Source organism: Mercenaria mercenaria, chromosome 2 (assembly GCF_021730395.1).
Source record: "Mercenaria mercenaria strain notata chromosome 2, MADL_Memer_1, whole genome shotgun sequence".
Classification (NCBI taxonomy): domain Eukaryota; kingdom Metazoa; phylum Mollusca; class Bivalvia; order Venerida; family Veneridae; genus Mercenaria; species Mercenaria mercenaria.
Genome location: NC_069362.1, coordinates 70141463 through 70167060, shown reverse-complemented (window position 1 = coordinate 70167060; position 25598 = coordinate 70141463). Strand labels below are relative to the sequence as shown.

Below are 25598 nucleotides of genomic sequence, written 5' to 3'. Positions count from 1 at the left end.
CCATTTACTGGCACATACTGCTTCTATCTAGTTACCACTGGAGTAGTTCATCGACTTGTTTACATTTTTCTTTTTCACATATACTACATAGAATTATATAGGCCCTGTAATTGACCGAATTTCCGACCCTGTAGAAGCTATAAGTAAGTATGTTTATTATAGTGACATTCGTGTTGAATAATATAAAAACATGAAAAGCCACCCGACCCACGGACCTATCAGTCACCATGACACTCAGATACCTAGTCAAGATCGTAAGTAGATCGTATAAAGATATCAAAATCTGTATGACATGATGATGGATATCAATAACCGTTTAACTAAGTGATAGTAGCTAATATAATTTGCAAAGTCTGTTAATCAGACCATTTACGGTATCTGTTAAATTAATGAATTCTCATAAAATTCATTATAAACGTCTTTGTTACTGTTAACATGCGTTGCAGATTGAATTATAATTCGTATTTTTCTTAATCGGAGAAATCACTTCTGACTAGGAGATAATTTGTACTGAAAAACAAAACATACTGAACCATTTTTTCATGTGTGTAGTGTACTCTCGAAGGCCAGCTAACCGAGTTATATTCTCTATATAAGCGGAGAAAAAACATTTGGTCTTAAATTTATTGTAGCTTGCACTAACACTTATTACTGCATTTACTTTATTCCTCGGATGAAAAATGTCGGTAACTAGGAGACTCAATGTGTTGCTAAGGAAAATACAGGAAACTGTAACTGTCAGTAAGTATTGTTTATATACATGCTTTTAATTACAAAACATGATTTAATCATTATACAGTGTTGCTTGTAATTAAACATTATTACTTATAATTATCGAAAACGTTTCATTTTTGTATATTAGACAATGTATATATGGAAAACAAAATTAAAGAAATTTATAGATAAAATAATTAGTATTACAATACAGGTAAATAATAAAATTTGTTGCGCACAGTGAAAGTTAAGGACCGGAAAGTGCCTTAGAGAATTGTGAAAATAGACAATAAAATTGGGCATGCGCAACAACATCGCTGTAAACTTTAAAAATGTTTGGGACCCTAAAACTAAGAATCGGTTCCGATATTCTACTTATACAAGATTTAGCTTACCAAAAGGTTCCTTCTAGCACATATTAAATATTCTTTTTAAGGGATATTGTTTTAGAAATCTAGCATAATGTTACAAATGTCTAATAATGCAATGAGAAAAATATGTTTTGTCATTTTTTGTGCAAACTTAATCTAGATCTATTTAAGAACTAATCTTAAGTATTAACATTTTTTTATCATAACCCAAAGCTGTTTTCTTTTTAAATATGAGCAAGTGCAGTACATATTATGCTATTGGAAGCATTTGTCTTGCAGTCTGTATTTCACTTCCGGATATTTTCATCACGCGACTAGTATCACCCGCACACTTAACACAAAGAAATTTCGTACATGCGTTTACGATTCGAAAAACAAATCAGGAAGTAAAAAAGTACGCAAAAGAAATTACTTGCAAATTTGAAACGTTAGAAGCTAAAGGAATCACGTGACTAGGGACAATTTTATTACGTAATTGTTTTGGCGGGAGTCTATTTTTAGATGATGCATATTCATTTCATTAATCTCCATTCTTTACTATGATATATTTAATCGAGGAGTTACATGATTTAAGGTATAGGTCCATGTTTCGGAGAAAAAAGTTCGAACGTCATCAAATCATAGAAAGAAAGCATTGTTTTACATGAAAATTAAACAGCGTATAAAACATCTATATTATTCTACAAAACCATTGTCAGTTTATTGATATATGTATTAAATTCCGGAAAGGGACTGCATGAAGGGGCCACACTTCTGGACAGTTCAGCGCCTTTAAAAACTCACCATTTTTTTAAAAGCTGTTACATGTCTTCGTTTTGATGCATTTGCATCATCATGCGAGTGTTTAAACTTTACATAACTAGGTAAAACATCGTTTTTGACAATTGTTTACACTTATTTCTTTACAAATGGCATTCTTATTTAAAGGGGGACAACTCATTTAGACTATTTTAAGTATCCAACTCTGTGGGAAAGAACAGTAAAACATGTATTAGACAGATTAGTTGTGTGTCAAGATGCTGTTCATTTACTAAAAAAAATCTGTTGTTTTGTGATATACTGCTAAACCTTAAACTTTATTATCGTGTCTTCTATTTCTGTTATTTAACGTAGTTGTATTGCACTGGAATAAAGATTGATTATGCGTAAACACATATTGGGCTAGAGGCTATCTGTAATGAATATGCATGAGCCTAAGATGGCGGCGCCCTACGGGAAATCGGATTGCTTTGACGATACCCTTGTATCCATTACATGCTCAGTCAAATGTGACATGTTCACCATAAGTGTTCCTTAAGGAACAATGAGCTGATAAAAATGTTTTGGATCAAGACCTGATTATTTTCGCTCATACTCGGACCAAATTTGGTACTTTGCCTGCTACTTTTTGTGCAGCTTAATAACCCCTCAATTAAACCGAAAACTGAAACTGAAACTGTTTTATTTGATTAAACGCCTATTTTACGTAAAACATATTCAATGGCGTTTTTACAAACGCCTCAATTACCCGAAGTATGATGGGTTTTCTGAGTCTATGAAAAAATATATGGAATGAGGCGGCCAGGATCATTCAATTTTAAAGTCATGTTTTTCTACTTTGTCTACCTTACATATACGAAAAACTTAAAAAAGACTGAAATGGGTCTCTTAGTATCGAGTTTATGTCTCGCTTATTGCTTGATCCTTTGTTGTTTTATTTTGATCACAACACACGCTTTGATACAGCAACTTATAAAAAGACCTGCATATTCTAGAAATTGCTTGCCATGTATAACCAAGGTGCATGAAAACATTTCTTGTACTTTTTTAAGTTATCACATGATCCGCTTTTAGTCAGGTTTTGTCGGACCCACTAGCTATGGACACGATGTTTGTGCATGCGTTAGTTCGCTAGTATAAGTGCTGTAGCTTTGATATGCGACATTTACCTCGATGGAACAGCGTGTCGCGCGCAAGGCCATGGTCTCGTTTGTAGGTAAATGGTCATTCATTGACTATCAAATATAATCAAGGTGCATGAAAACATTTCTTTTACTTTTTAGCCCACCATCATCAGATTCAAATTATTTCCCTGGGGTCTAATATGGCCCCGCCCCGGGGGTCACATGGTTTATATAGACTTATATAGGGAAAAACTTTTAAAAACCTCTTGTTCAAAACCACAGGGCCTAGGGCTTTGATATTTTGTATGTGACATCATCTAGTGGTCTTCTACTAAGATTGTTCAAATTATCCCCCTAGGGTCAAATATGGCCCCGTCCCGGGGGTCACATGGTTTACATAGACTTATATAGGGAAGAACTTTAAAAATCTTCTTGTCCAAACCACAAAGCCTAGGGCTTTGGCATTTGTAATGTAGCATCATCTAGTGGTTCTCTAACAAGTTTGTTCAAATTATCCCCCTAGGGTCAAATATGGCCCCGCCCTGGGGGTCACATGGTTCATATAGACTTATATAGGGAAAAGCTTTTAAAATATTCTTGTCAATAACCTACAACATTCAAATTTGGACCACATGTATGGTTTTGAGTGGCAATGAGTTGACCTTGATTTTGACCTAGTGACCTTCTTTCACATTTCTGTAGCTACAGCCTTCAAATTTGGTCCACATGCATAGTTTTGTGCACTGAAAAAAACTTTGACCTTGACATTGACCTAGTGACCTACTTTCACATTTTTGAAGGTACAGGCTTCAAATTTGGACCACATGCATAGTTTTGTGTTCCGAAATGAAATTTGACCTTGATTTTGACCTAGTGACCTACTTTCACATTTCTCAAGCTACAGCCTTCAAATTTGGACACATACATAGTTTTTTGTACTGAAACAAACTTTAACCTTTACATTGACCTAGTGACCTACTTTCATATTTTTGAAGGTACAGGCTTCAAATTTGGACCACATGCATAGTTCTGTGTTCCGAAATAAAATTGGACCTTGATTTTGACCTTGTGACCTACTTTCACATTTCTCGAGCTACAGCCTTCAAATTTGGACCACTTGCATAGTTTTGTGTACCGAAATGAACTTTGACCTTAAGATTGACCTATTGACCTACTTTCACATTTCTGTAGCTACAGGCTTCAAATTTAGACCACATGCATAGGATTGTGTACCGAAACAAATTTTGACCTTGACATTGACCTAGTGACCGACTTTCACATTTTTGAAGGTACAGGCTTTAAATTTGGACCGCCTGCATAGATTTGTGTTCTGGAGTGTAATTTGACCTTGATTTTGACCTAGTGACCTATTTTCACATTTCTCAAGCTACAGCCTTCAAATTTGGACCACTTGCATAGTTTTATGTACCGAAGAAACTTTGACCTTAAGATTGACCTAGTGACCTACTTTCACATTTCTCAAACTACAGCCTTCAAACTTGATGCACATGCATAGTTTTTTTTTCAAAGAACTTTGTCCTTGAAATTGATCTAATGACCTACTTTCACATTTCTCAAGCTACAGCTTTCGAATTTGGACAACATGTACAGTTTTGTGTACGGAAATGAAATTTGACCTTGAGCTAGTCAATAAGTCTTGAAATTTAAAACACTCAAAAATGACACATTGGTGGGCGCCAAGATCACTCTGTGATCTCTTGTTTAAGTTATCACATGATCTGCTTTTAGTCAGGTTTTGTCGGACCCACTAGCTATGGACACGATGTTTGTGCATGCGTTAGTTCGCTAGTATAAGTGCTGTAGCTTTGATATGCGACACTTACCTCGATGGAACAGCGTGTCGCGCGCAAGGCCAGGGTCTCGTTTGTAGGTAAATGGTCATTCGTTGACTATCTTGATATTTTTTTCCCATCGAAAATTTCGATGCCTCACATAGGAAGCAAAGGTCACGTAAGATCTTGTCTGGGTGGTAACTTGCATAGAGCGATCTTTTACATTTGGCAAAATGACGGCCTTGTCCAGGCTGTAACTAGATCATGCACGGAGCGAAATCTATGAGAATGCGTGCCAAACGCAACACACGTGCATCTGTCTCTCAGGCCAATATCACACTTTTGGGGTCAAAGGTCAAGTAAGATCTTGTCCGGACTGTAACGTTGACATACACGAAATGTCTGCAGCGTCAATGAGGCGATATTTTTACAAATAACGGGCTAGACATTTTTGTTCATTTAAGCATCAAAATCTAGTTAAATGACTAGTTTCCATAACAGCTACGTGACTAAGTAGTAAAATAGAAAAACGTGCATAGTTTTCATATTGTCCACTATCTATTTACCAAGTTTTTGCACTATCGCATTGATGGCAGTCAGACTGGCCGACTGATGCAAGGACAAAGCGGAAGGGGTGCAATATAGGTCCCCTCAGATGACACATAGTTTTGTATAATTTTCATATTCACGGCAAGCTGAATTGTGTGCTATAGATTGAAATGCATACTGTGACTTTGACAACAATAGCAAGCATGTACGGAATGCAAAATGTTCTGATTTTCCTTTATTTGTGAATGTTTGTACTTAAACCTTGAAAAGTTTGTACTTTATCTTTAATAGTATGTGTATATAATATGTAAATCCATGCTCAGTGAAACATGTTTATTGTTCAACAATTATTTACCTGTAATAGTTATACAGATAACACTAAAACGTTTCTCATTTCAATTATACATGGATCAACATAAACTTAACAGCATAACAATTTAATAGGTGATAGACATGTATTGGCAGTCGCCCGCCAGCCCAGCACGGATTTGGCTGAACCCAGTGAACCTAGGGTTGTTACCGACATCCCCGGACCAAAGTCAAAACAACTGATTCAAGAGCTAGACCAGATACAGGTATGTGAATCTAAATTTCTACTTCGGAAGAAGTACGTTACAAAATAAGTCCAGTTTCAACGATAACATGTGACAACATCTCAACGAAAAGTGATATTTGCTACATGTGACCTCGTTGATTCAATTATCATATGTACTACAACCTTGATTCCATGTTTCCATGGGTAAAATGTGGTTTTGAAATAAGAGCTATTACTCTATCAGTTCGAAAACATGTACAAACATAGTACGAATAAAATAAGGAATTTTACTATTAAAGCCTGCTTTGGTTGAAAGTGAAAGTAGGATATCGACTTCCATAAAATATTCTTCATTAGAACAATAATAGATCCTCAACTTGTTGATTAAAAAAAGACAAAGATAGTTTTGTAATATCGAAGTTAAGAGCAAATAATATCACTAAGTATTAGTTACAGACTCTACATAATATGTTACAATCCCGCAACGATAACAGAAAATATATCTCAGCGTTAGAATGTGTCAAAATGTACTTGTCATTTGAAGAAGTCGAAAATATATATGTTTGAAGTCACCTCTTTAATTAGCACTGGCATAACTGACTGGATGTCTGGGTCTACCTTTTCAGTCTCAGCATAAATCAAAACGTAGTTTTAATGCTCTACGATCAATGCAAGTATTCGTATATTCAGGGTTTCATAAGTTGCTTTTCGTTAAAGACAGCGGGATGCTGCAAGTATTGCCGTTCACTCTGAACAAAAATATTATTCAGCCGAAACATAATTTCTTTATTCAGTTTTCACCTACATTCTATAAAGTGTGTAATATTCGTTTTTATTTTCATTTTCTGTCGTTTGCCAATTATGGAAGCTGATAAAAATAAAACAGTTTGAAGTGGTATTTGGAGAGTCTGCCAAATACGGATGCTAATAAAAACGGTTTAAAGTGGAACGTTTTGTAATCTAAATAGCTATGCTTTTGACACTCTCACTTTGACATTTCGTATTATTTTATTTTCAAGTACGAATGCTTTGTCAGTATACGACTTGGTCTTTTAAATGTTACACTTTAGGTATTCATGGTAAAATGTATTTGTATAAAGGGTTAAAACTATACCACTTTCATATTGTTTCATATTGATGCTTTATTAAACACCTACTTTTAAGTAAAAAAAAAAAGACATCTCTTGCACTTTTTATTATTTTTTATGAATAGCCGGAATCAAGCAGAGCCTCTTCTTCTTTAGGTGGTTGTGTTACAGCTATCGAGCAGGTTTTCAAAGGATCTTCTGAACCCGTAATATTGTTGTTCGTAAATTATACGAAGACTTCAGGAGCATTTTGATTTCATACTATCTAAGATATCTTAAAAGTTTCAAAATGAAATGAAACTTTAAATATTTCAGTGTCTAAGATGGATAAAAAGTTACATCAGAAAAATCACAAATACATCGGTTTTGACGATAACTTCAGAAGTTTTTAAGATACTTAAATTTTTCAATCCTATCAAATATAACAGCCCTTGGAGTTTTTTTTAAAGTATGAAGGAAATCTCTAGAACAGTTATTTATCTATCACACACTCTAAACAGAAACTGAATTAACATACTTTTAAAGTATTTGTATTAAGACGTACTGGTATGTTCAACAAATTTATAAATACAATACTATGACGAGAGTTTGTAACGTTCGCCTATGACTTCGTTTAGAGTTTGTAACATCCTCGGTCAGACTTTGTAACATAATTGTACAGTACATATTAGATATTTTAGAGAAAACACATGCAATGAGGATAAATCAGGCAATGCACTTTACTCACCATTGACTATCTATAACATTGTTTTGAAAAAAGTGTAATATTAACTTTAAAAAATACCTAAAGTGATTCTGTTTACCAGTTACAGACAGGATTCTGTCCCTGTTCAAAATAAACTTTATTCGGAAGCAGTGTCCATCCCCAACGAGGACAGAAACAACGCTGGAAGCCATGGTGAAAGCCCCTCAGACCACTTTTCACTAGGTTCCAAGGCCGGGTGCAAGTAGGACAGGCCGGGGGCAGTACCGCCATGTGTCTTTGAGGCGGATACGCCCGTGTGTCAAACTGAACTTAAGTGTCATGAAACTGAAAATACAACTTTTGCATCTGAAATTTTTCTATGTTCCAAATGCATGGATTTACCTAACTGTTCAACTTTTGTAAGATGTGAACATTACGTAAGTTTAGATACTTTTCTATGTAACCAATGTATGGATTTGCCTAGTTGTTCTAGTTTTACTAGTTGTGATCATTATACGAGTCCTGAAGTGAAAAATATAAACTCGAACACTTACAGTAAAGCATTGTATGAAAAGAATAATGACCAGGTTAAAAGTAGCTGTGTTAATACTAGTAATCAGTCTGCGACAATTAATAGGGAAAGTTGTATCTCATTTACTAACAAAATTGCCTCCCCTGAAACACATTGTTTACCGCATAAAAACGCTAATTTTGAAGTAAATACCTTCAAAGTAGGGAGTCTTAATGTTTGCGGATTAAAAAATAGAAGTAATTATCCGGAATTTCTCGATCTTATTAAGGAGTACGACATTTTCTGCGTGGAAGAAAGCAAACTAGATATTTATGATATTATAAAAATACCCGAGTACACTTTTTTCTCAAAACCAAGAAAGGACAGTTACTATAGGAAATCAGGAGGCATAGGTTTTTTCATTCGAAATACTTATATAAACCAAATAGAAATACTGGAGACTGATTGCGAGTATATTTACTGGGTTAAAGTTCATGCTGATATGTTTAAAAATTTTGATAGTGATTTTATTATTGGTGCAATGTATATCCCACCAAATCAGTCACGCTTCTTTAACGATGACGAATTTCTCAAGCTTGAAAATGAAATATCATCAATGTGTATTAAATATAAATATTGTCTGGTTTTAGGGGACGTAAATGGCCATACTTCTACCTTTGATGATTTTACTATTATATATGAATTCTTATCAAACCACTTTGAATTTGATGAAGAATTTTTGAGTAGTTTTAACTCTTTTGAAGTACTTGAAAAACATAATTTTCCGCTAAAGAGAAGCTCAATGGATACTAAAACCAATGCAGTCGGACATAAGTTCTTAGATATATGTAAATGCAATGATTTATATATACTAAATGGTAGAGTGGGCAAGGATCGTGATAAAGGAAACTTTACATTTAGAGGAACTTCTGTAATTGATTACATGGCAGGATCAGTACATCTTTTCCCTTTTTTACTAGATTTTGAGGTAAAAGAAGTTGACACCTTATTTTCCGATGGGCATGCGTTATTATCTGCCGTCATAAAATGTTCACATGTACATAGCACTGATAGTCCAAACGCACCGAATAATACAAATTCTAGTAGACATGTTAAACCTCCGAAATGGAAAAATAATCTCACAGCTGATTTTGTTTCAAATTTAGACGATAGAAAAATCGCGTCGATTGAGCAATCCCTCCGCAATTTAACAAGCGACATATCAAAAACTGAAATAAACGAAATATCCGATAAAATCGCTAGTCTTTTTGAATACTCCGCATACAAATCTTTTCCGCAAAGTTTTTGCTCAAATAAAGATAAATATTCAAATTGTATCTCCACCAAAGGGAAAAAATACCAGTGGTATGGGCCTCAGTGTAACAAAGCGAGACGTAAATATAACCGCGCTCGTAAATTGTATAGTATACATAAAAATGACCTATATAAAGCAGAATTAAATCGTGCCGCTAGAGTTTATAAACAAACACTGAATACTTTCATGTATCAGCATAAAACGCGAAACGAACGAAAACTGAGAGAAATGCATTCCAGGCAGCCTAAAGATTTTTGGAAAATTTTGAATAATTTAAATACCGTATGCCCTCAAAATAAAACGCCAGATATACATGAGTTTTATGAACATTTTAAGGCCGTAAATTCTGAGCCTTGTCATGGTGATAGCGAACAAATTAATCATGAGGAATCGAGTTTTATTTCCGAGGACGATACTTTAAACGCACCAATCACGGAAAGGGAGATAATAAAAATGATTAATAAAAACAATAACAATAAAGCAGCTTTGCCGCAAGATTACATTTATAATGAATATATCAAAAATACACAGTATATAATGACACCAATTTATTGTAAGTTTTTTAATAAGATTTTTGATAGTGGAATTTTGCCAGAAAAATGGCTTATCGGTACTATAATGCCAATATACAAAAAAAAGGGTTCGCAACTCGATCCGGCGAATTATAGACCTATTACAATACTGAGTTGTTTGGGGAAAATTATTCACAGCTGTCTTAAATGAACGTATAACTGTATTTCTTAACAACTTTGACATTCTTAATCAAAATCAGGCCGGATTTAGATCAGGATTTTCAACCACAGACCATATTTTTACTCTCAAATTTCTAATTGATGCCTTGAGATCACAAAAAAAGAAACTTTTTTGCTCGTATATCGATTTTACGGCCGCTTTCGACAAAATTTGGCGGGTAGGACTCTGGAGCAAACTGCTTAAAAATGGAATAAACGGAAAGCTTTTTAATGTAATCTTCAATATGTATGCAGATATTAAATCATGTGTTTCTTTAAATGGTAATATATCTCCGCTTTTCAAAAGCTTCTGCGGGGTAAGACAGGGAGAGAACTTGTCCCCCGTTTTATTTTCAATATATCTCAATGATTTAGAAGATTATCTAAATAGAAACAACACCAGTATTGAATTAAATCAAAACAATGGCGAAATCAACGTGTATCTTAAAATTTTCATACTTTTATATGCAGATGACACAGTTATAGTTAGTGAAGATGCAACAACTTTTCAAAATTTGTTAAATGATTTCTATCAGTATTGTAAAATTTGGAAACTAACAATCAATATGCAAAAGACAAAAATTGTTATATTTGGCACGAGCAAACCTGAAAACTACAATTTTACTATAAATGGCGAAATAATAGAAAATGTGAAAGATTACAAATATCTAGGTATTCTCTTTTCTTCTTCGGGAAATTTCCTAAACGCACGAAAACAATTAGTGAGTCAAGCCAGAAAGGCGTTACACATTCTATATATGAGAATATCTAATATTGATTTGCCAGTAGATGTCCAGTTGAAACTTTTCGATCAAACCATTGTTCCTATATTAACTTATAACTGCGAAGTATGGGGTTCGAGAACTTAGACATAATTGAAAAGTACATACTGATTTTTTGCGTAAAATTACTGACAGCAAGAAAAGTACGCCTATATATATGTTATATGGAGAACTTGGCCGCTATCCGCTCGAAATAGTGATTAAAACTAGAATTATTAATTATTGGGCTAAACTTCTTACGGGAAGTGAACTAAAAATAGCAAGGAAATGTTACGAATACATGCTGATCTCTACAATACATTTTAAATGGATAAATCATATTAAAAGTATTCTGGATCTAACAGGGAACACCTTTTTTTGGATTAATCAGAAAACTTTATACTTAAAAAATATAGGTCAATTAATTAAAAGGAATTTACATGACCAATTCTTACAAAAGTTTGATGGAAGTTTAAATAATTCTTCAAAGGGATTAAATTACAGACTATTTAAGTCTGATATCAAGTTAGAACCTTACCTTACTATTCTCCCTAAAAACAAAAGACTAGTACTATTTCACTTTAGAACAGGTAATCATAGACTGCCAGTAGAGACAGGGAGATGGCGTCAATTCAATGTTCCCTATGAGGAAAGAAAGTGCACGTTGTGCTCATTAAATGATGTGGGCGACGAATTCCACTATCTTCTCAAATGCCCCTTTTTCGCCTACGAACGAATGAAATATATCCCTAGAGCGTTCTCTAACAGGCCAAATATAATTAAATTTCGTGATCTGTTGTCTTCCGTATCATTCGGTGTATTAAAAAACATAAGTGCATTCGTGTCGCTAATAATAAATTATTTTCGAAATAGCCAGTAATAATATGTATAAGTACTTACAACCATATTACTTATATCCAATAGTAACACTAATCTCATAGTAATGTCCACGCTGCCAACGCGCACATACACATTTGTTTTTGTAAACTTATGAATGAACTGGGTCAATGACCGGTACATGTATAAAGAAACTACTGACCAATCAAAATTCCCAGTTCTACTTAATCCCCCAGTCGATTCATAATAATGATACCGTCAATGGCATACCTTTAACTAGATCATGCTTTTTTCGTGATCTTATTCTCCCAACAAGTATAAGTATTTACAAACCTCAGTGTAAACGTATTACTCTTTCTTTTCACTAAGTTTTACGATCTGTATTTATGATACTCTAAGTTTGTAAATTATATCTTCGTATATGATATATAATTATGTCTGTCCCCATCTAAACCCACATCTTGTTTGAAAAAATGAGTCATGTTATTACATGTATGTAATCTGACATTAATAAAAGTAATTGTTGTTGTTGTTGTTGTTGACTAATAATTGATATTTTAAATATTTTTGTTAATGTTTGCTTTTATTATTTTTTTTATTAAAATACCATATAGCTAAGGGGATCAATGTAATTACCATATATGATAATAACCTCAGTCACGTAACATTAAGCTGCACTCTAACAATTGTCGTTGAGATGTTGTCACATGTTCTTGCATAGACAAATTTGATTTTTGGCTAATGTATACTTATTTCTTAAAAAATCAGACAAGTTTGAAAATAATGTTTGTCGACTTCAAATGGTAATAATGGACGCTTTTTGCGAATGCACGCTGTGGAGCTCACATTTGTATGTCAACACTGAGCATTTTAAATGTACAACACCAATGGATGTGTCACTGTATGGAATTTGGCGCTTAATAAAATTAATCAGTTTTTTTCAGTACTTTTTACGGCTGCCATACAACACTCACAGAACGGCAGTTTTGATATCTTTCGAGTAGAACGCAGCCAAACAAAATAATAGCTCTCGGTTTGATCTAGTGATTGAGTCAATGCAACAAGCAACACACACCACGTCCCCTAGCTCCGGCTTAAGCTGAATTCTATATTACACTGATAATGCACTCCATGATCCCAAAGGATAATAACATACCTTATCTGATGTATCCTTCACCTGATTCCGATCAGTTATGATAAGTTATGGGGCTAGTATTATTACTTTGACAACACGTCTCTTAGGCGCCGAGGTCAATGTTTTTGTCCCCTCATGGATTTTTGTGAATGCCGCCACACTTTTACTTAAATTTAAAATCGGATTTTTTTTTCATTCTAACAATACTTGCTCCTCATCATCACCTACATCATGTGTGACAAGGACCATAACTCTAGTATCAGTATTTTATTAGTTATGCCCATTTTTACTTAGAATTTTACGTTAATACTTAAAAGATGGATTTGCATCAAACATCGATATATTTTTCTACACCAGAACTGTATTATAACAGTATCTAAACAGAACGTGTATAACTAGTGCTAAATTTTCCTGATCTTTTTAAGTTTCTAAATACATTTTTTTTATTGTTTTGTTTTTCATTGCGAAAAAAAAAGCCTTCAAACAGTTTACCTTGAGTTACAGGCCACTCTTCTCTAGATTGAAATAGATGAGGACGTTGTCTCCCGACATTTCTTGTCTCGGTTACTGAATATTGTAATATAAGTTAAGATATTGTGTTTTATTTCAGAATGTTGGCGCAGTTCATTTTTTCTGTGACTATGACAGCAGTCATGGCAACTACTTGGCTGATGTAGACGGCAACGTTCTGTTGGACTTGTTCACGCAGATTTCGTCTGTACCTCTTGGTAAAAACATACGTTGCATCATTAAAGATATTGTAGTCCTTATTACTTGACATAACTTGGCATATTTGTTTGGCATATGGCAGTAATATGTAAAAATTTCAAGCATTTCACATATGTCTGTTACTGTAGCTGCTCATCCTCGAAACATAAAACTGCCGACGTAACGGCGGAATAAACGTGCAACAAAAATACATTATCCATAGTACATTTTTCATAACAGATCGTGGTACAACAGCGGCAGTTCAAATTGTATTAGTCATATTTTCTTCTCACAAGAGAGCAATTTTACAAGAACAATGTCTAATTTAATCATCCATTGTTTTATTTTCAGGTTACAACCATCCAGCATTGATCAATGCCGTGTCCAAACCTGAAAATATGGTATTTTTTTATTATTAAAACAAAATCCTAGATGGATTACTTTCTTTTCATTTTGATACTCCACTTTGAAATAGATATTCGTCCGTCCTCTCTTTTTGCCTTAGATGTACATAGGATCTTCATTAGAAAGTGGTAAAAGTAAAATCAAAAGATTAATTTCTTTCAACAGAGTTATGGCCCTTTTTAACTTTTTTTCAGACTAATTGAGCTATGATTTGCTATGCAAATATGCGATGAAGATATATAGATCGGGTAAGGTGAATTCTAGCAGGGTTACAGCTTTAATGACCTTGATTCTATTTCCACTTTCATTCCTGACGCAAAATGTTTAGCAGAGTGATTGGCCTTACACTTGGATTGTTTTGCCATGTGGGTAGTTGTTGAGTTTATTGTATTGTGAGCAAACTGTGTATTTGTGTAATGAAGATCTGTATATCCAATTTCTCGTTATGTTCTGGTCATATGATATCAGTTATACTTCTGTTCTGATCGCATGATTTTAAGGAGATTGTGGTCTGTTTTCTAAGCATTGTACTTTTCCTGCATATTTTTGCCACTGCGATAAAAACAATAAATGCCTTTGCATACAGTTGTATTTTGGTCCAGGATGACTTATATCCTTTGTACATATTTGCTTTATTAAAAAGGAAGTCATTAATTTTTGGTTAAATTATTTCAATGAACCGATCCATTTGTTAAGGATAAGAAAGCTAAGCATAATAGTTATTTCTGGTCCTTTAGGATCAGTGTGTGTATTGTTCTTTTATTATTGAATTCTTATAAAGTGTACTAGATGCCTGAGGGGTGTTTCATTTCTTATAACGTAACAGCTAATAAATAAACTCAGTCAAACCGAGTTGGCTAGTATTTTGCTTAGTTACAGTCTAGTTTCCTGAAGAACCCCTTATTGGATTATTTTGCGTAGATGATATACATCAAAACAGTTACAATTTTATCAATTCTTACTTGCCACAGAGTCATTTCATGAACGTTTCTTATCCTAAACTTGCATTCACTTTAAGAGGGAAGTACAATGTAATGCTCGATCAGAAGAGTTGGTTTAATATGAAAGCCATAATCCAGCCATTCAAATAATTAAATGATTTTTTAAAAATTAAACAATTATTGAAGAAGACATGGCAATATAAGAAAATGACTAAATATGGGTTATTAATAGTAACTGAATTTGCCATTTTGTTTTACGTTGCCATGTCACTGTCTTGAACGATTTATAGAAGACCCATCAGAGAGAATCAATGTTACAGTAAGACAACGTCATTTTCCCATTAAGCAATTGCATTGTTTGATATGTTAGGCTATCGCGGTATTAGAAATGCTAATTATTTTGTCTGATTATATTTCAGTCCACATTCGTAAACCGTCCAGCCCTGGCAGTCTATCCTCCCGCAGACTGGGTATCAAGGCTACAGAATGCTCTTGTATCTGTATGTATATGTCGTTATCATTGACTGGTTCAACCGTAAAAAGCTCGTTTGTCAAATAAAATGTGCTGCTTTCCTAAAACTAGGAATTATTAGATTTTGCTATACGGAATGGTTGTGCCTTCTGGCCATTATGAGCTGGTACATCTATACCATTACGGACAGAAAACGCACTGAAACAGTTTGTTTATATACCAACGATTCTTTTCATTTTCCTCGTTCAGAATTTGAACGTACGGTTACGTATCCGTTCCATTTCCTTTTCACCTTAACCTTTTCCCTGCAAAATTTCTAAAATGGAATGGTCCATCATTCAGTATGGGTCGCAAAGGCAAAATTACTTGCGACCAGCAGGCTATTAAAGGTTAAATGTCATCCAAGTCAGAAATCTCTTTATGACGTTGATGTCAGCGGTTAGTTTGTATTACTATTATAATTTTGACATGTGAGGCACATTGCACCACTGTCTTTTAAAGGCGCCCGTAAAGAACGTTTTCAAGGACTTTTGGCAAGGTATCTATAAAACAATAATGATTAATACTTATGAGAAACATCATTAACTAATCAGAGTGCATTCCTTCCCTTTCAGGTTTGCCCACCAGGTATGACCAACGTACAGACAATGGCATGTGGAACTTGTTCTGTGGAACATGGTCTTAAAGCTATTTTTATAAAATATATGGTATGTAAAATACTAAAATACTGAACATGAAAACAGTATTCGGATGCTACAGACAATTATATGTAATATGTACATTTGTTTAAGCACAGCATCGGGACGCTAGGACAGAGATAAAAAAAGATTCAGCTCTGTTGGAGAACTACATCCAATCTATAGTAGTTGATTGCAATGTACTTTAGCATATATGAGCTAAACATGAAGCAATCAGTGCAAGTATGTTAAACTGCAGCATTAAAAAACATAACCGGAACATCCATCCTATATGAATCAATATAAATCATTTGAAAAAAAGGGTTTTCGAATTGTCAAGGCAAGGTGATAAGAGGAAAATTATATATGAGATTTATTGATCTCATTAGCTTTTCGATTTAACAGAGGACAGTCAACATAGTTCGTTAGCTAGTCTTAAGAATAGTCACCTTAGCGACTACACCCATTTCATTGCTCAAGATGTCAAAGCACTAGGTCATATAACCATACCTTGATCAAGATATTATGTTTAATGTAAAATTAATCTTTAAAACGTAACAAACTTTCAATGATACATTTGAAGCATGCTGCGTTAACACATATCACATATTGTATGATTTGACAAGGAGCTTTCATGACTCTGAATGCTAGTTTTTAATAAGAAGTTATTCTCTACATATATATAAGAAATATTGTCCCTATCATTCTGTCAGGATATAATGACATTCTAACTGCCACGTTTATGATTATAAACTGTATACTTACAGAGTGACCAGAGAGGAGGGAAAGCCCCGGACAAGGAGGCTCTGGAGTCATGCCTAGTTAACAAGGCACCAGGATCACCCCCTCTCTCCATTCTTTCATTCAATGGATCATTCCATGGAAGAACAATGGGTAAGTAAAACACATAGTGATAATTGATAATTATAATTATAAAATTTATCTTTATAATAAGTTATGAAATTAAAAAAACAATGACTCATTATCGAAAATAAAGGCCAAATTTGCTAGTACTTGTAGGGATGTTAAGATAACTTTGTCCATGTAGAGTACAATACCAATTTGTTTAAAGTTTTACACAAATGATCTAATAATTTTACTCTTGACAGGCGCTCTAGCTTGCTCTCACTCTAAGTGGATACACAAGTTGGATTTTCCGGTACCAGACTGGCCTCTCGTCCGATTCCCAAACCTAAAATACCCGCTAGAAGAATATGTTGCGGAAAACAGGGCAGAGGAAAACAAGATCCTAGAAGAGGTTTGGCATCAACGTTATATTGAAAAATTATCAACTAAGATAAAAGGAATAGTTTTTATGGGTGTGAAAAAATACCTTTGTTATCGCAAGTTAACTGTATCTAGGTGTATTTTCAGATTAAAACTGCACACTTAATCCAAATAATATTGATGTCCGTGTTTTATGACAGCAGATACCTATAACAAAGGAGAAAGTATAGTATACAAGCAGACTGATTATGTATTGAAAATAAGTGTAATTTTAATATTGTATGAATATGAGTACGTTATATAGAAGATATGGTTTCTACAATGTTTCCAGGTGGAAGACAAGATAGAGGAATATAACAAGAAAGGCCAACCTGTTGCCGGGATAGTTGTAGAACCTGTACAATGTGAAGGGGGAGATGTCTTCGCAACGGGAGAATTTTTCCAGGGACTCAGGGATATAACTAACAAGGTGAATACTAAATCATAAAATCTGTTAATATCACCGCACTAGCCTTTAGATGGTTCTGTATAATGGCGTATCCATCCATTTCAGTATATTTACACTATATCTCAAATTGGCTTGTTTCCCTCTATCTACTGTTATTTCTAAGAAAAATCTGTTTTTGGGGTCAAAAGTTAGGATGGGGCAATACATATGTTGCCCTCATTGTCAATATTGTGGGAAGGACTGGCCCCCTGCCCCCACCCCTGCTCTTATGCCTTTTCGGTACAGTGTGGGGTGTATTTAGGATCATGAGGTCAATAACGAAAGATACGACCCTGTATGATTAGATCATGTTGTTATTTATATGTATATTAACAAAAAATGGGTTTTATGGTTGCGCACAAAATGATATTGTTTACGGAATTGAATAGTATCAGAGAAAGCGGAGAGTGCTGCGGTTTCAAAAGTTAATTGAACAAAATGGTGTAAGTAACAGTGATTATTTAACGTATTAAATACGACTACATAGATATACTTGTAAACTACGTAAAATAGTGTTTCTGCTATGAAACGGGTTATTTTGGAAGATTGACATGCTGAAATATCTATTTGACACAAAGACCTATCAATCATAAAGACGCTTTCATGGGCCATGATATACAAATCCACCATATGGTATTAAGTCCTACTCTGTAGACATGGAATACATGAAAATTTAATGGTATTTAAATGTACAGTTTTTGTATAATCTTATAATAGATGGTGAAGGATTTAAGTTATAATATTTTAATCATAACATTTTAACTTGTCTCAAACTAATTTCCAACACAAATCCAGGCCCCTATATTTTAACCAAATTCAGAAAAACACGACTTATTGACTACATCCCGACTTCTACTCTTATCAACTTCTTATCACAGGGCATGCACTCACGCAGTCAGCTGAATGTTTTGTTAAGAACTTGCATGCGATATTGTTCAAAACTTTAGCCATTATATTCACAAGTATTTATAACGAATTATGAATGTATACTGATACATACCTGTTATGCCTGTTTCACAGAGAGGTTTAGGATACCTCATGGACGAGGTACAGACGGGATGTGGAGCAACAGGAAAATTCTGGGCACATGAACATTTCAACCTGACTGATTCCCCTGATATTGTTACATTCAGTAAGAAAATGTTGACTGGAGGATTCTACAAGAAGGAATCTTTCAAACCTAAAGAGGTATCTCTTCATTGTTTCATATAGAGTTTGTTTCAGTTAAACTAGAGTTATCTCAATCAGTAAGCGTTGGTAAATTAATTGATTTCTCAGATTTTGTAGAGAATGGATTTATTTCGTCATTAAAAGTCTTAATATACTAAAATGGAAATTTGGTGACCATATGATACAATAAATCAGTGTTACGTACCAAACTTTGCGTGTTTCTCTAGGGATTCAGGATTTTTAACACATGGGTAGGTGATCCCAGCAAGATTGCTCTGTTGGAAGAAGTTGTCAAAGTAATTAAAGAGGAAAATTTATTACACAGTATGAAGGTCACTGGGGACTACCTTCTATCTGGACTCAAGCTTATGCAGGTAAAGTTACTCTTCAAGTTAGTTGTGACATATGTGGTATATGTGCAACAATATTATTGTATGACACGCAGATCCCGTGGTTCCCAAGTAAAATTAAAGACTGTCGAATAAAAAGCATAAGGAACAAAACTAGAGCGATTAACACTGTTAGGAAGAAAGTTATCTGTCTAGTTTCAATGGTGTTCTTTTGTAAAGGTTAATCTAATACGAAACTGGTGAATTTGCCTTTGTTTGGTGGAATATGATTTGCAGATGAGTTACAGTCTGTGTTTGTGTGTGTTTAATTTATATTTTTATAACAGATTAAAGCGATTTAAAAGAAGTTGAATTTTCAGTTCTCTCCCCTGTTATGCTTTTTTGAGCAGTAAATGTCCAAGTTTTAAGTACAAAATATGGTGGCTGATTTCTGCCAGTGTCGTTCTGTCGTTCTGGCGCCCCCGCCATAACGAAAGATCGACGTTTTCCTCTTTTGGCGTTGTTTCGTTCCTTCGTTCTGGCGCCCCCGCCAAAACGATATAACGAAGAATGCAACGCGACAGAACGAAAGAACGACACGTATAAACGGCGCCCCCGCCACAACGACGGAACGAAACAACGCCAAATGTGAAAGTATCGTTCATGGCGCGTTCCGGTAGAGCATGCGCAGTCTTGTCATTTTTTTTTCGTATTTTGCTTAAGCCCATTTCTACTGTTTCATAAATAGATAGACACACTTTTGCACGGAATCCATAAATGTTTGGAAACGGCACCCATCTTTCATATTTCACACTTCATTTCATTCATATCACCCGGTTTTGTTTCAAGCTTAAGTTGAAAATGACAGCGACTTAATAGATATATCCAGCTATAATACTCAGGTTATTCAAATTTGGAAAAAATAAACATACTGATAAAAACGGTGGAAGTTTTTATCTAGTTTTAAATATGTATACGGTCAAATACTTAAAACATCTTAGCCATATTTTTACTCTAAACATAAGTAAATATTTTTTATTTAATGCATTCATTCTAGCTTTGATGGAAAAGAATAATATCAGAAAACATGTGGTTATATCCACTCCCTTTGTGAACTACATGTTTAAATTTGACGAAAAACTGGGTCATCAATTAGCAGCAAACATAATGAACCTTAAGATACAATTTTCAAAATGACATTAAATTATATACATATCATAAGCATAAGACCACAACAACAGCCCCTTAAATATGTCTAAAAATAGATTTTTTTCGTCATGTGTTTCCGCCACACTCCGTGAAAATCGAAAGTTTCCGAATATGAATGTACGGTACGGGTACGATATGGGGATAAGGAACAACCCAAATGGCGGTCTCCACTAAAAACTCCGAGTTACTCTGCCGAAACATGTCAATACTGCGCATGCTCTACCGGAATGCGCCAGAACGCCAGAACGATACTTTCACATTTGGCGTTGTTTCGTTCCGTCGTTGTGGTGGGGGCTCCAGAACGACAGAACGCCAAGACGACGTTTTTAGGGCGCCGTTTATAAGTGTCGTTCTTTCGTTCTGTCGAGTTGCATTCTTCGTTACATTGTTTTGGCGGGGGCACCAGAACGAGGGAACGAAACAACGCCAAAAGAGGAAAACGTCGTTCTTTCGTTATGGCGGGGGCGCCAGAACGACAGGACGACACTGGCAGAAATCAGCCACCATAACAAAAGGTAAATGCTCAGTCAGTTCCATATTTATGAAGCCAATATATGTATCAATAAATTTTTGATTACACATATTCAAGACTCTGTGACTCGTGCAAATAACATATCTGTAGTGCAGTGGAGCTCAAACTCACACAGAGATTTTACATAATTTTTCTTGTCCAATCAAAAACTACTAGGCACAAACATTCGCATGAAGAAGGGAATGTGTCACATAAAAGACTAAGATCCCTAGATCAAATACATTGTGTCACGTATAAAACCAAGACCCCTGGTCTCGTGTAAAACCAATGTCCATAGGTCAAGACAATATGTCGCGTGTAAAACCAAGACCCCTGTGTCAAAAACGTTGTGTCACCTGTAAAAACTAAGACTCCTAAGTCAAAGACGCTCTGTCGCCTGTAAAACCAAAACCAACCCTTAGGTACTACCAAGACATCTAGGTCAAACACATTATGACACGTGTAAAAGCAGAGCCTCAAAGTCAAAGACGTTGTGTCGCGAATAAAACCATGACCCCTTTGTCAAAGACGTTGTGTCGCATATAAAACCATGACCCCTTGGTCAAAGACGTTGTGTCGCGTATAAAACCAAGACCCCTTGGTCAAAGACGTTGTGTCGCGTATAAAACTTGGTCAAAGACGTTGTGTCGCGTATAAAACTTGGTCAAAGACGTTTTGTCGCGTATAAAACTAAGACCCCTTGGTCAAAGACGTTGTGTCACGTATAAAATCAAGACCCCTTGGTCAAAGACGTTGTGTCGCGTATAAAACCAAGACCCCTTGGTCAAAGACGTGAAACCTGCGTTTAGCAACATCATAGGATAACATCTCTGTTCAAAATGAGTGTCCGTTTTCATTTTCTTGTTCCATAACGAGTGCATGACTTTGAAGTCTTCCAATACTTTACTAACTTTATCAAAATCCTGTCGCTAAAGAGGACATTTCCTGCTGTGTAAAAATAAAATGAGATAATATTCATATAGTGACAGAGAAGTGACACCTTTTTTAACATTTGAATTGTTCTGACAGTATTTCAGTTTATTCCTTTGTTATGGCTTGCTGAGCTTTCTTGACCCCATTGTCTTTAAAAGCAAATGATAGATCTGTCTAAGATAGAAACTTAAAGGGGAACAAAGTACATTTCTATAGTACTCTGTCTGTTTTCTAGGCCAAATATCCAGAAATATTATCAAAATCTCGGGGACTCGGAACACTGTGTGCTATCGACTGTAACAATACTGCTACGAGAGATAAAGTGATGGCAAATCTTCGTAAGAAAGGTAATATAGAGATAGACCCTCAAATTTTAAATGATAGAAATACATTAAATAAAGTCTAGAAATTGATTTCGAAGTCCTTGAAATAACCAAAAATGATTTCACAAATGTGAAATTTATGATAGTTTTGTTAATATCAATAACAGAAGTTTCAAGATTTAACCTAAAGTTGTGATCCTCAAAGAATGACAACTCTTGCATTGGGCTAGTACTTATAAGCAGATATATCTATTAGTTTACTTCCCTTGCAGTTACACAGTTGAGTGGAAAATGAAAACTGTTTAAGACACAATATAATACTTTTTTGCACAACAAAAACATTTAGGATTCATTCACATTTGTTTGATTTACCTATCAAAACCTGCTTCCTATGATTTTGTCAACTTACTTATAGCAGATAATAAAATGAAATACCAGTAAGTATTTTATAGTGCAGATAATACAGTTTTGCTTGTATCAAAATGTCACAATAGAAGCACTTTTGTAATATATAACACCTGGTAGGATTAGTAAAGGTGCAATTATATTGATCTCTATTTCCTATGCCTATGTAAACCTCTGATCAGATGTCAGACAAACAAAACCCTGGTACCTTTTTTTCAAACCTCGTAATCAGGACAGAGCTTGATGGAATTCGGTTACATATTGACTCAATAGAAAACACGCATGCTTTTCTTATGATACAAGTTCGTAGTTCTCAAGCAGCTTTTATGAAATTATTTTAATGTATAAAACGTACTTTATAACTTCAGGAATTCACACGGGTGCCTGTGGAGAGACGTCTCTGAGGTTTAGAACAACTTTGCTCTTCCAGAACAAACACGTTGACGTGTTCATGGAACGATTTGATGACGTCCTGTCCGAACTCAGCAAGTGAAGCGACGCATTTTGTTCATGATCTCAGCAAGTACATGGACTCTTTGTTAGAATTCTTTGAATTGAACAATGTAAGGCTTGGATGAAGCACAAAGACGGGAATCGTGTAAGGTATTGAACTGTAATTATTGAACTGTGAGGAGATTGTATACTTTCAGCAGATATGACAGTATTTCAAGAACTTATACAGACTGGCGGGGAATTGAGATTTTAACATTTTTAGCTCACCTGAGCACAAAGTGCTCAAGGTGAGCTTTTGTGATCGCTCTGTGTCCGTCGTCCGTCGTCGTCAACAATTTGACTGTTAACACTCTAGAGGTCACAATTTTGGTCCAATCTTAATGAAACTTGGTCAGAATGTTACCCGCAATAACATCTTGGACGAGTTCGATATTGCGTCATCTGGGTTCAAAAACTAGGTCACCAGGTTAAATCAAAGGAAAAGCTTGTTAACACTCTAGAGGTCACAATTTTGGCCCAGTCTTCATGAAACTCGGTCAGAGTGTTACCTTTAATAAAATCTCGGACGAGTTTGATATTGGGTTATCCAGGGTCAAAAACTAGGTCACCAGGTCAAATCAAAGGAAAAGCTTGTTAACACTGTAGGGGCCACATTTATGACTGTATCTTCATGAAATTTAGTCAGAATGTTAATCTTGATGATTTCAAGGTCCAGTTTGAATCTGGGTTATGTAGGATCAAAAACTAGGTCACCAGGTCAAATCAAAGGAAAAGCTAGTTAACACTCTAGAGGCCACATTTATGACCATATCTTAATGAATCTTGGCCAGAATGTTAATCTTGATGATATATAGATCAAGTTAAAATCTGGGTAAGATGGGGTCAAAAACTGGGTCACTAGGTCAGATCAAAGGAAAAGTTTGTTAACACTCTAGAGGCCACATTTATTACTGTATCTTCATGAAACTTAGGAAGATTGTTAATCTTGATGATCTTTAGATTAAGTTTGAATCTGGGTCTTATGGGATAAAAATCTAGGTCACCAGGTCAAATCAAAGGAAAAGCTAGTTAACACTCTAGAGGTCACAATTTTGGCGCAATCTTAAAGAAACTTGGTCAGAATGGTTCCCTCAATAAAATCTTGGACGAGTTTGATATTGGCTCATCTGGGATCAAAAACTAGGTCACCAGGTCAAATCAAAGGGAAAGCTTGTTAATACTGTAGATGCCACATTTAAGACTGTATCTTCATGAAACTTGGTCAGAATTTTAATCTTGATGATCTCAAGGTCCAGTTTGAATCTGGGTCATGTAGGGTCAAAAACTATGTCACCAGGTCAAATCAAAGAAAAAACTAGTTAACACTCTAGAGGCAACAGTTATGACCATATCTTAATGAAATTTGGTTAGAATGTTAATCTTGATGATTCCTAGGTCAGGTGAGCGATACAGGGCCTTCGTGGCCCTCTTGTTTGTTAAGGAATAGTTGTTTTATCCGGTTAGAAATATTAGTGTAAATGTTAATATGTGTCATGCATATAAATTTTGTATTTAGTACATGTACAACAAAAACTGCTTTAATTTAGATATTTTTTCAGATTGTTTTAATTATACGTAGTAAATACATGTTACGTGTATTGTATTTTTGTAAATACATATTTCACACCTTAGAAAGGTATATTTTTAGTGATTATACATGTGTATGCAATAATTAGATCATACATATCAAATATTATAATATCACAAATATTACGAATATTTTTCATACTTTTAGCACAAATACATAATTTTCTCACAACTAAATAATTTTGTCACAATAGGCATATAATATAAATGCTACATGAAGTATGAAATATCAACGAAAAGTCCATACGTGACCATTCTCGCATACCAGAGGTTTACTATAGTTCCCTAGTTACTCGTTTGGTTCTGTTGGATGAGAATGCTACATGACAAACTCCGTTTGTTTAGAAATCTGTAAGAATTTTAACTGATTATAGTTAAAATTCAAATCAACATGCGTCCTTCTATACATTTTTTTCTTTGATGGTTATACCCTTTGACGTAGCATACAATGTAATGCTCTTAGATAGTTCCTTAGGGATATTGCACGAAATACTCGTGAAAGAAATCTGACAATATGTGATTATTTTCGACCAGTCAGATGAGTTTGGAACAAATCCACTGACTTTATATTTGATTGTTTGCAACATATGATACACATGATCAACCCACCGAGCGATCTCTTATCATTCCTTTATACAGACTTCTGGAATTTTGAATTTTAATGTGGTTGATCAGATAGATGTAAAAGACAAAATTAATGGATAACTTACATATGACACCACTTTTATAATTTATACAGAATATAGTATGAATAGAGAAATATGTATTGTATATATGAATTGTTTGCGAAATAAAACACTTTTTCTTTTCTGAA

The 25598-nt window shown here is 34.7% G+C and overlaps 1 protein-coding gene across 1 annotated transcript; it reads left to right on the top strand.

Moving 5' to 3' along the window:
• The first annotated feature begins 472 nt into the window (after positions 1-472).
• On the top strand, positions 473-25598 carry LOC123564241 (4-aminobutyrate aminotransferase, mitochondrial-like). Its single transcript, XM_045357651.2, has 13 exons — positions 473-741; positions 5755-5885; positions 13519-13636; positions 13968-14017; positions 15382-15462; positions 16049-16141; positions 16879-17005; positions 17221-17369; positions 17670-17807; positions 18846-19013; positions 19223-19369; positions 22213-22324; positions 23074-25598. The coding sequence occupies exons 1-13, from the start codon at positions 681-683 to the stop codon at positions 23196-23198; spliced, it is 1500 nt and encodes a 499-aa protein (XP_045213586.2). The 5' UTR covers positions 473-680; the 3' UTR covers positions 23199-25598.